A 12,731-nucleotide genomic window follows, 5' to 3' on the forward strand; every position below is an offset into this window, starting at 1 on the left:
ATACAGAAGTTTACGTCAAACTCCTAGGCCTGTCATAAGGCAGCATCTGTAACGGTCTGTGAGTAACAAACCAATACAGATGCAGTGCAAAATCCCCATATACTGCAATACAGTGGTATTGCAGTATACGGTCAGAGTGATCAGACACCCTAGGGTTCAAGTACCTTAGGGGGTCTAAAGATACAGTTAAAAAAAGTTTAAATTAAAAAAAAAGAAAATAACCAAAAAAGCAAAAATTTCAAATAACCCCGTTTCCCTAGAACTAATATAAAAATAAATGAAAAAGTAAAATCATAAACATGTTAGGTTTTGCCATGTCCCAAAATGCCTATCAAAATTAAAAAAAAAGTTATTTCTGGTGGTGAACTCTATAACAGAAAATAGCGCCCAAATGTTAGAATCAGCATTTTTTTTGCCATTTTATATTAAATTTTGAATAAAAAGTTATCAAAAGGTCATACAGTCCCTAAAACGACAGCTCCGTTCAAGCATGAAAAAGTGATTAGGGTCAGAATTGGGCAAAATCAAGATGTTTTTTTCATACTAAACGTTTTACTTTTTTAAAATCTGTTAAAACACAATAAACCCATATAAATTTGGTATCACTCAGATTTCCAGTGCATGGTGTGGAATATTAAATGCCATCAATGAGAAGGAAAATTTGTTGCGTAGAAAACAAGCCCTTTTACAGCTCTGTATACGGAAAAATAAAAGTGTTATGGATTTTCGAGGGTGGGGAGCAAAAAATGGAAACCAAATAACATGGTGGAGACTAGCTGCTATGATGTCTCCCTTACATAACAGTCTGTTCCCCAGCTTTAGCAGTATATATGGCATTATAGAAAAGTATTGACCAGAATAAATGTGAATCTAAAAACTTTGAGACAACAAAACACTCACTCTAAGCTACTGTAGGACGTGAGCTCTAGCCCTTCTCTCTGTATCACTTGTGAGGGAAGAACGGGGGTTGTTAAGTGTCCGGGATCTTAAAGGAAACCTACCACTTAGAATGGCAGGGGTAAGCTGTAAGTACCGAGCACCAGCTCAGGGTGCGCTGGTGCCGGTACTTACTTTTGTTAGTGTTATAAACTGCGGTATCGCGGTTTTAACACTTTTTAAACTTTAGAGCAGGAGAGGCTTCGGCGCTGCGCGTGACCGTGCGCGCGCAACATCTCCGCTATTTCCTATGTAGGCGCGCGCACGATCGTGCGCACGCAGCGCCGAAGCCTCTCCTGCCCTAAAGTTTAAAAAGTGTTAAAACCGCGATACCGCGGTTTATAACACTAACGAAAGTAAGTACCGGCACCAGCTCACCCTGAGCTGGTGCTCGGTACTTACAGCTTACCCCTGCCATTCTAAATGGTAGGTTTCCTTTAAGTGTCCGGGTACATTAGACTTTTTGTATTCACTCATTGGGTAGCTGTGTTAGTGACATATATGTAGGGTGTATTCATGTGCTTTGATAAATGACTACCAATATGCACAATTGCAGACCACTTACTCGGTTGGAGTCAATCCGTGTCCTAGAGGTATAGATTGGAGGTGGAATATTAAAGGCTTGAGGGACGAGATATTCCTCAGCGTCTATCATGTCTTCTAAATCTTCATCATCCAGAAGGTTTTGGAAGAACTTGCTGTGATTAGGACTGGGAAGCTTCATACGGTCATCCCCCTAGAGAAACACGAAAAAAAAGAAATGACTAATCTTTCTCTTTATGTATCTATCTAGTTTTTATTAATCTATTCATCAATGTATCTATGTAACTCTCACATCTGCTGTATCTATATTCTATTTATGTATCTATCTATTATCTATCTATCTATCAGATATAGCTATTAACTATCTCTTATCTTACTATATATCAAGCATTTATTCTATCTATGGTATAAAATACAGAGCGTAAAACGTAGAGGTTACATTATTATAGGATGAGATATGCTATTAGGATGCACCGCAGAGCACAAGAAGGTGAGTAGCTCCAGGAACACATCCCAAGACAGTCCCTCCAACACTGCATAATTTGATTTATTCCAGGGACATATTGACTGAATCAGAAAAGCTACGCATCAAATGAGACTATCCACATTACCGCTTCTCTTTTGCTTTATCTCTGCTTTTCTCCCTGTCTACCCCTCTAACAGAATCAATTTCTGGACAGCGTTTGACAGGGTCTGCTGATTCCTTGTGTGAGTTTTTTGGACTGTTACGGTTTGACATGGTAAAGAAGGAATCCGCTCAGCACATCCACCTTCACACTTTGCACCCATCCAGCTTGGAGGATGGGTTTTTAGAAGCTCATTAGTAGTTTCTTTTTCCCAGACTCCATGGGATGTTTCGGGTAAAGAGGGAATTTTGGAACGTATTATTTCTAGATCTGCCATATTTAGCCTATATCAGGTCTTTTCAGTGAGTTCTTGGTAAAAGTAGATTCTTGTTATCTTAATATAAACAGTTGTAGTTTTTCTAGTCTGTATTTCTCAGACTGCATCAATTCATTCATCTAATTGCTTATCCATGAAAGTGCACTGTGTGTTAAGAGCAAATGGACTCGGACGCATTAAAATAACGCTACACACTAAAACACGTCTGTCTCAGGAATAAAACACCTGTAAATGGTAGTCCTTGAGGCCTCTTGTATGCAATCGCTTAATGTTATATTATTAGTTATGCATGTTTCTAGTAAAGTAGAATTATGGCAACCATTACCGCTCCTACGAGGCATTTGCTGTCATTTCTAGACTCAATAGAGTTATCAGTTATATATTGATGTGTCCACCTTTAAAGGGAACCTGTCACCAGATTTCATCCCATCTATAATCAGTTTTACTGATGGTAGACGTGTCCTCCTATGGACTTCTTTTAATATAACTCAGCAATATAGAGTTATAACAAGTATGCTATTCATTCATTTATTCACTCCCTAGTCACTCACCAGTCCTGTTTGGTTCTGCTCGTTCACAGTGCATAGAGCTGGTGACAACAGGGACTAGGCAGGACTGGAAGCGGAAAAAGGGAGTGAATAAATAATAAGACAAGGCGTTCTGAAGAGCTCCGGTGACGTAGCCGGAGAGCCCCTGACTGATTAACATAGTTGTTGTATCTTTATATTGCCAAAATTGCTGCATATAGAGTTATAATAAAAGAAGTTTACAGAAGAACAGTTCCTGTTAGTGGGAGTCGGAACCGGTTAGTAGGACACATCGACCATCTGTAAAATTTATGATAGATGTTTTTTAAATTACAAGCTCCTTCAGGTACCGTATGAAAAGTCAAGTTCAGACACTATTGTGGAAGTATCACCTTGGATGCCCCTATCTTCAGTTCTGTAGTATTAAGAATGCTTTTGATGTTTGTTCACTCCCCATATTCAAAAATCTATAACTTTTATTTTTCCATGTAAAGACCTGTATGAGGATTTGTTTTCTGCTGAAGAAATTGCACTTGCAGTGACAGACAAAATAGTCACAGGTAGCCTCAAAATGATTAGCATCATTAAATGTAACTAACACACAACATAATAAACTGTGTCAAAGACCAGGGGGTTCAGCCGTAGAATTCTTTCACAGTGATTTATATTTGCGGCAACTCCTTTTTAATTCTTTCCGCAATATTTTTAATTTTATTTGTATTCTAAGTGTATGAATTTGTTTCACCTTTTTCCCCAAAATATCGTTCATTTTCTTCTGTCTAACTGCGGTATTATTATTCTATAGTATACTGCATAGGAATTCTGCACACCAAAGTTATGTCCTTTTGAAATCAGCTCTAGACAGTCTCACAACTGCCCCTTGAAAAAATGTTATAAAGTGAACTTCCCTTCCATGAGGAGAGTTTTTTTCATTTTCAGATGATGGCTGTCAATCATAGCGCCGAGCAATGAGCACTTATTTTCAGCTGTCATTCACAGTATGAGAAATGGACTTAGAGAATTTCTTAGAAAATTTTAATCGTATAGATTGCAGATATAACAATTATATTTTTTCATGCAAATGAGTCCTCCAGGTTGCCTATGTCAGAGGTATGACGGGAACATAGCTCCCTCAATATTTATATATGGCCTTATGCACAAGCAATTTTGGTAGCACAGCTATGTCCCCTTAAAGTAGGTGCATCTCAAGATAACGGTCTTAGGTGGGTTAGAATTTGGAATAATTTTAGGCATAATACGAGTTATAATCATGTATCCCTTTATATTATACTCAATAGCCATTCATACATGAGAAATAGATGGTATTATTGGTTTATCCTAAGTCTAACAAGAAACCACCATTTCTACTTTTTACTTCTGAACACTCAAAGTGAGCAAATTTCCATAATCTTGAAAGACGCAGAAATGAATCCTATAATTATGTTTCTTTATGGAAGTCAATTAAATTGGCAGGATCTACTTAAAGACTTGTCCTCTGTGCTGCTTTAAGCAGAAGGCCACCTGCGGAAGGCTGGTGATGTTACTGCAATTACGTTCTAAAAGAGTGTGACACTACAATCCCGTGTGATATCCTGGTATTATATTATCTTCCCGAGAGCACAATGGCGGTAACTCAGCATCACTGGGGACAATAGACATATTCTAGCTCCTGGTAACAGCATGGGGACGACAATAGGAGGACAGATACAAATGTGTTATAGAATACATACAATGAACCTGGATTATAGCAACATGAGAAGAAAATGGTGTGAAAGTGTGAAAGGGATAAGGAATAATCTGCACATTCATGAGATTCATGAGGGGTGGTTTGTGTATTTTTGGATGTGTAAAATATAGAACTGTAATGATTACTTTCAGTGAGCTATTAGTACCGTGAGGTAGGGAATTATATGCTGGGGGTTTGACCTGACACTTCACTGTATAATGTACCTTAAATTTTAATGAAACTCTATTTTAAAGCATAACCAAGATCATTTTAATGGAATGTGAGGGGAGTGTTGTGCAGATTTTTCTACTATACTGTATTAAGAAATTCGGCTTAGTTTGTAAAGAAACAGGTTTGTAGAGATACCTATTCCAGCCTGTAGAGTGTCCATGTATGTTGGCTGACTATGAACTTACATATAATCTCCCTGTGCTTGTGATCAGTAAGAATAAACTCCTTCACTTTCAGCTTGATGTTTGAAAATAATGCCCATACCATACTACAGTCGGGGAGAGAGTAGAAAGGGTTAACATTCACTACTCAGAGTTGTGTAAACAAACACAATGCAGACTTTGCAGACTGTGTCTTTACAAACTATGCAAAATGTGTCAAGTAGTATATAAGTAGTATATTAAAAAAATATTCTCCACACTCCCCCTTAATACTGAAAATTATCTGAAATGACAGCTACTCTTTTACATGAAAAAAAACAACAATAAATGAATCTTTATAGATGCACATACCTACAATATTTTATAAAAAATATTTTATACAATGGTATTGAAAGAAGCAGTGGGTTTTAATCCCTTCAGGACATAGGTAGTTTGTACATAAGGCACAGACCCTTTTTCTGTAATCTGGCATGTGGCGCTTTATATAGTTATAACTTTTGAACACTTTAACTTGCCAAAATGATTTTTAGATGTTTTTTTTTATGATACGTTCTACTTCAAGTTAGTGGTAAATTTTGGTTGATATGTTTTGTGTTTATTTATATAAAAATAACATTTTATAAAAATTTTATAAAAATGTATTTAAATTTGCCAGGTTTTTTTGAGAGTTTCAAATTTCAAAATAATCTGCTTTTGACACTAGTAATTTTACCACTCAAACCAGTTTCTTACAAATTTTTCCTATATTCCAACTTTATGTTTTCATCATTTTTAAAAGTCCTTTTATTCTAATATGGCATTAGATAGCTTACAATCAAACAGAGATTTTCAGTTTTTTTTGGAAATTTCTAAATTGAAATTTTTGGGATATATTTTTTAATATGTTTGAAAAATAAATTATTAGAATCCCCCTATAATCCCAACCCCATTTTTAAAAGTACACTCAAACTATTAAAAACTGCTTTTAGGAAGCGTTTTGACCCTTTGAGGGCTGCATAGTATTACAAAACAAAATGGAAGGGAAATTTAGAATGGTGTAATTTTGTTGGTAATACATTCATTTTGCCCTAAAATTTACACATTCCCAACAGATAAAAGGAGACAACACATGTTAACATTTTTTACGCAATTTCTCCCGAGTAGAAGAATAGGAGTGCCATGCAACTGACAGTTTTGCCCTACAGAACTTAGAGGATTTTGTTGAAAATGTATAAACTGTTTGGGGGGCGGAGCAGTAGAAAGGCCTTAACTCCTATAATTGATTTTTTATTTTTATTTTTGGTGTTTACACTAGAGCCTAATAAGCATCTTGGGGCATATTTATCATGACCTCAGCACCACTGGCGTGGCACAGATGACCTTAAATAATCACAAATGCTAGCTTTTTGCTAGCACTTGCGATTATTTGCCCCGATCCGACACCTTCACTCCAGTGGGCTGCGAAGGGGCGGGACGGAGAGGGGGTGGGGCGCAGCCGGCTGAGCAGAGTGCGCGGTCAGCTGGGAGAGGGCCGGCCGGCCTATGTGGCGTAGGATAAACGCTGCACAGCCGGCTGCCCCGATACATCAAGAGGCAGAAGCACCAGCGTATGATAAATATGCCCCCTTATCTTTATTCCATGGATCAGTACAAATACAGACTTATACTTATATATTTTGTTTTACGCATTACTAAATTTGGAAAAATAAAACCCAATGTAGGGAGAAATCTATTGTTTTTGGATCAAGTCTTCCAACACTTTTATTTTTTGTCAATGGAGCTGTTTGATGGCTTGTTTTTTCCGGGACATGTTGAACTGTGCATAATTTATCATTCTGGAGTAGATCACTTTTTTGATCACTTTTTATTTGTGGTGGGTTTTCACATTATTTTATTGTTAATGGGCTTATAGGCATTTTCATTAAATTATTTTTTTTATTTAAGAACATTCAATTTTTTTTTTCTCATGTTCCACATGTATTGCAGGGTATTAGTTCAGCACTGCCTGTAGGCATCCCCGGGGTCTTGATTGGACCTCAGGGCTCCCAGTGCAACCATCAGTGCCCTTCAAAGATGAAGGGGGGCAAAGGGAGGCCATTGTGAGGGAGAGATCCCCAGGAGGCAATTTAAATGCCAAAGCCATGCTGACCACCGAATTTAACGGAATAAACAACGGCAATCGGAGCTGACAATGACCGCTAGTGTTACAGCTGACACCCCTTGTATACTGATGCCAGTCTAGCTCCAATGACGATCTAAACCGGAATCAGCTTAGTGACAGACATATCTGTCGCTGAGCGTGAAGAGTATTGTAAATAATAGCTTGGTCATTTATCATGAGGAAGCAAAAGTGTGCCAGTTTTTTAAACATTTCTGCCACTCATCAGTGGATTTGCCATTTAGATAAATATTGCATATGAGGTCATAAGCACAATGGGGGAGATTTAACTGAGAGCTTAACTGTTCTAGTTGCCCATGGCAACCAATCAGAGTCCAGCTCTAATTTTAAAAACAGCTGTGGGAAAATAAAAAGCTGAGTTCTGATTGGTTGCCATGGCCAACTAGAACAGTTCTACTCTGAGAAACCGCTCATAATTCTCTCCTAATGATTGTTTAAATTTTGAGTTATGAAAAAAGTGGCACATTTTTGGGCAACTTATACTCCAGGGAGACTGGAGTTTTTTGAGAATTGTTTTAGACTTTTTTGGCATAACCCAGAAGAAAATCAAAAAATAGCATCTGGAAGCAGACAAAACACAAAGATAAATATGGTGGCAACTGCGGGCACATGAAAAAAAAAAAAACTGCTAATAAATGCACAAAAACCTATGTGTCACAAAAATAAGAACATAAATGCATCCAACTAACACAAACAAACTGTTATATTACAGTAAAATCTCTTAAGAATTACCTCAATCACAACTACATGTGCCAGTGATGATGAACCTGATGCACATTGCAAGAACGAAGAAGCTGAATATTTTTTTTATTATCACTTTTTCTGAGCAGTTTAGTTGATGGCATAGTAAGGACAGGAAGGAGATGGTTTTCCCTGGTTTTTCCTCTGGCGCAAACTGCACATTTGTAAGGCAAACTGCAGCAGCTTTTATGTGCTTTGGTCAAACACTTTAAAGTTTGTCTAAACCACTTGAACCACTGCATATACCTTGTGGTTTACAGTTTTGGGAGCAAAACAAAGTTAAAATTAAATTAACCAGAAACATTGTATAAATATGTTATATTATATTCTGGTTTAAGGAACGTCGTTGACATATGCAGTAGTTGATATTGTGAAATTGCCTTTAATTTTTCCCATAAGCTTATACGTTACCTGTATGACAAGGTATCTCTGAGGGTCTCGTGCCATCCTGGAAAACTCTGCAGCCAACTCCTTGAATTTGGGACGACTATCAGCGTCAATCATCCAGCCTTTGGAGAGAAAAAAAAAAACAAATATTACATATTATTTTTTTACATAGTGACATGTAACATGCAACATTTATTAAAAATTTGGAATTCTGGGTATTCATAACAATTCCCTTATATGTCCACATAAGGATGCAAACTTCATTAATTTTCCTTGTGGCTAGATATCTCCAGACATGTGTGTCACAAGATGACCAGTTTCACAAGACAATCTTATTTTGATACATATAGCAGAGGTCAGAAGGGGGCAGCAGAAGAGCTGCAGGTAAAGTGGGGGACTCGGGAAGCTACCCAAATCACACACCAGAAGTACAGCACTGCAGCTGACAAGTCTGTACTGTCCAAGTAATATCAATTGCATCTGTGTCTTTAAGACCCAGATGTAAGTGGTAGAGAAGGACAGTGAAGACCCATTTGTCTGCATTGCTCTGTTAATCTAGGGGGCACAGGTGACATCTGATGACTTCACTTCGCTTGGCTTGGGTACCTGCATAGAATCGTGATCTTGCAGAAGAGCCAGGAGAAGAAGGAGAAGAAAACAGTGTGGGCAAAGCTGAGTAGCTGTTTTTTATCTTTAAAATAGCTACATTCTTATCAATACATTTTTAAAAGGGAGTTTTTATATAATAAAACAGGAGAGGGAAATGTGAGTATAATTTATGGGGTTCTGTATATAACTAAACACAGGAAGAACGGGGCTTAAAATGGTTCCTAGGATTAAAATGTAGGTATGGCTGTTATCAACTAATCTATGTAACTAAACTGGGATGGAAGTAGTTGTTTATAATTAAAATGGGAGGGTGGATCAGGGTATGAAACTGATGGGGTACTGTATATAAGTAAACTGGGGGTGCTATACACGGAAGCTGCACATAATTTAATTGAAATAATGCATATAAATTCATTGGGGTAGTGTTATATTCATTTATTAGAACGGCACTATTTATAAATTAGGGGGCTGTATACTAATTTTGTAAATTGGGGGGGGGGCTCTGTATATATCAATTTAGGGGGTGGACACTCATAATTTATTTAGATTTAATATACTATACATTAAAATATTGTAGATGGGCTACAGAGTGTATGTACAGTATATGGGGGTATGTTTTAAAGCACACCTGTTACCAGGAATGTAATTATTAGCTGGTGACAGGTTCCTATGCTATTCTGATTTAAAAAATGCCATTGTCAGCATTCAGAAGCATTTCAGTAGTCTTACAGTATTCAGTATTTCTTACATTCCTTGGCTCCCTGCCTGGAGGGACAGCTGCAGCCTGTGTGTGCCTCTTGCATTCTCCCTCTCCTCCACACCATCCCCCTCCCTCACCTGCCAGCTCAATACACATGACCGGAAATGGGGAGGGGGGAGGGAGCTGGGTGAGTGTGGCAGCAAGGAGATTGACTCAGGCACACACAGGTTGAAACTCTATTCCCCCCTTCCCCCACAACCTACTACACACTGCTAGCTGGGAACAGGTAAAATTAAATTAAACTTATCTAAACTGCTGAAATAATTCAGAAAGACATTTTAAAATCAGCACAGGATAGGCTTTTGAAACCTGTCACCAGCTAAAAATTACATTTAGGAGCACTGTTATCCAGGTGACATTATACTGTAAGTGAGTGTGGCATATTAGTTATTATTATTATCAAGTTTTGTTCCACCTTTATATCCTAGATAAATAATATACATAAACTACACTATACACTTGGGCCGCATCCATGTAGCTGCATATGGATATTAAAAAAGAAGAAACACAAAACTATGAAAATCTAAACCCATTTGATGGCATGTTGTACACATGTTAGATCAGTAAGGAGACATATTACCCCTCTACAGAAATGTGTTGTGGCGCTCTATGATAGGACAGGGGTAGAATCATTCTGCTATGGTTTGCTGGGCCCTCTGGCAGGGGAGAAGTTAGTTATTTGTGCCAAGGTGAAATACGTGTCTCTCTCCAGAACAGAGCATTACAGAAAACCATATATATCATGTCCCTGCCTCCCGCTCCCTCCTTCTCCGAGCCCCCTGTTTACTGGTGCATGTCCTTTCTGTGCTTACACTGAAAAGATAAAGTACAAAGCATTTCAGAGTATTTGCAGTGCAGCTCACAGGGATTTAACTCTTTTGCACACAGTCTGTCTTTTTATAGCCGCTCATCTTGTCCACGGGTTGAAAACAACAATAACAATAATAATAATAACAATAAATATCATCTGCATTAAGTGAAAAGCAACTTTTTCCTTGTCTATTGATTAAATTGGCGCAGTTGTCCTATTTTGTGGCTTTTATGATCTATAAGGTAAAGAGTTCTGCCTGGTTTTATCCAATTACTTTGTATTTTTGCAACTGATCAGAATATTTCATACAATTATCTATATTATTTCTAATTTTATCGTGTTGAGTAAACTGATAAACACCTAAAAACACAATATTTGATATACAACATTACAAATACTTTGTATTCACCTCTCTTCAGCGCTCTGGTTTAGAGCAATGGCATCCATCATCACCGGTCTCTGTATACAGATGCTAAGCAATGTTGTCACTTTCAGGTGCCCATCCGCTACAGCTTATAGTGCAGCTGTAGGGGCTGCATAACTATGGACTGCTGAGCTTCACTGTACAAACAGAGGGTGGTGGGGGCTTGGGCCATTAATAGTTGAGCGTTCACTATAAAGTGTTTGCTATTTTCATTTTTCCCACCAGTACTTATATTTCTTTTTTTTTTTAGTAACAATTTTTATTGAATTTTTAGAAAAAATACAAATACACTGAGACAAGATACTATGTTATAGTACATATCTTATCAAAGCTAAATACACTGAGTGATAAAAACATGGGTTAATTTCCTCTTAAAGTATCGCAATGTGTTGTATTTATAATACATCCGTTTTTTTCTTACTCATATGAGGATAAGTTTATGAACTAAGACAACCCCTTAAAGGATTTGGCCAATGTTAGATTTTGGGGTTTTATTTTTCTTACCCCCAAAAGCCATCCTATTTTTTTCGTTCAGAGTTAATTTTTGACCAAAGACCCTTTTGTCAAGGGTCTTTTGTGTAAATGATTAGAGACCTTGTTACATGTATTGACCCAAAAGTGCATGTTTAGTAATGAGCACACCGGTGAAAATGTGAAATTTGAAATTCCTGCTTGGGTCCGGGTGTGGACCCTGCTAACATTGATTTCTCTGCCTCTGGCCAGCACCAACCAAAGACTTTACAATGAGAGGAGAAGGTTGAGCCAAACCCGACCCTAACTTCTAATGAAGCTCAACATTAGTCAACACAAGTCATGAGTCTTCTTATGACAGGAGGTCTACCTGATTTCATATTCAGTTTTATCACTTGATATCTAGGTATTGTGACCACAGTATAGACACTAACATTACAGCCATCTGGAACTCTATTTATTTTTAATGCCTTAAACCTGAATCATGAGAGCCCGATTTATCAAAATTTTATTGAGATTGTATACATTGAATTCCCATGTAACACTAAGGCTATTTACATTGCATTACTGTATTTTAGAATATAGAGTAATAAGACTAGGTTTCCTGTGATAGAGCTGAACTGATAGAGCACAGGCTTTTTTTCCCATAGACTTGAACAGTTTGTTGTGGCGATAACTAAATATGAAGCTCCCCAGGATCTGCTTAAGTCAGCAGGGGGCATTGCAAGACTCTGAATTCTTGTCAGGAACACACGACAGGCCCAAAGTCTCCTGTTAATAACAGGCTCCTTCATCATAGACTCCTGGTACTGCTAGGCTGTGGCCTTTCGGGATAAACCAGATAAGGACAAGGGACATCGCTAAGGGAGGGAGGCGTTAATCGCACTTAAATGAAGCCAGAAGCTCCGGCGAGATTTTACTTATAATGAGATTGAAAAGACTGGAGAGACACACTTCAAGAGACAAGAGACTCGCTCTTCTCTAATTACATTGTGGAAGACATAAGTATCATCCCCAAAATATATGTCTTGGTTGGATTGCTGTAATTTTGTATACTGCTGAAAGTCAATACGCCTGCACTAAGTTTCCTGGTAAACCTCCAGCACTGATGTGATCACACAGTTGAACATCCTTCTGCAAGACCTTGGGGTATGAATATGTATACATGTACATGCAGTCCGCGGGTTACATACAAGATAGGTTCTTATGGTTTGTTCTTAAGTTGAATTTGCCCTTAAGTCGGAACTGGTATATTCTAGAATTGTTGCTGCAGACAAAACATTTTTTTGTCCCTGTAACAATTGGATTTTCAAAATTTAGCGTTGTTATCGGAACAAGGATTA

The 12,731-nt window shown here is 37.7% G+C and overlaps 1 protein-coding gene across 3 annotated transcripts in view; it reads right to left on the minus strand.

The window, feature by feature from the left end:
* The window catches only part of ERBB4 (erb-b2 receptor tyrosine kinase 4), a 642,433-nt gene that overhangs the window by 38,967 nt on the left and 590,735 nt on the right, over nt 1-12,731 (minus strand). For all 3 annotated transcript variants that reach the window (XM_072121352.1, XM_072121351.1, XM_072121353.1), the window contains exons 24-25: nt 8,338-8,435; nt 1,502-1,672 (exon numbers count right to left, since the gene is read on the minus strand). In XM_072121352.1, the coding sequence (XP_071977453.1) occupies nt 1,502-1,672; nt 8,338-8,435 (269 nt within the window). The remainder of the gene's footprint in view (nt 1-1,501; nt 1,673-8,337; nt 8,436-12,731) is intronic.

Source organism: Engystomops pustulosus, chromosome 8, assembly GCF_040894005.1.
Source record: "Engystomops pustulosus chromosome 8, aEngPut4.maternal, whole genome shotgun sequence".
In the NCBI taxonomy this organism is placed as follows: Eukaryota; Metazoa; Chordata; class Amphibia; order Anura; family Leptodactylidae; genus Engystomops; species Engystomops pustulosus.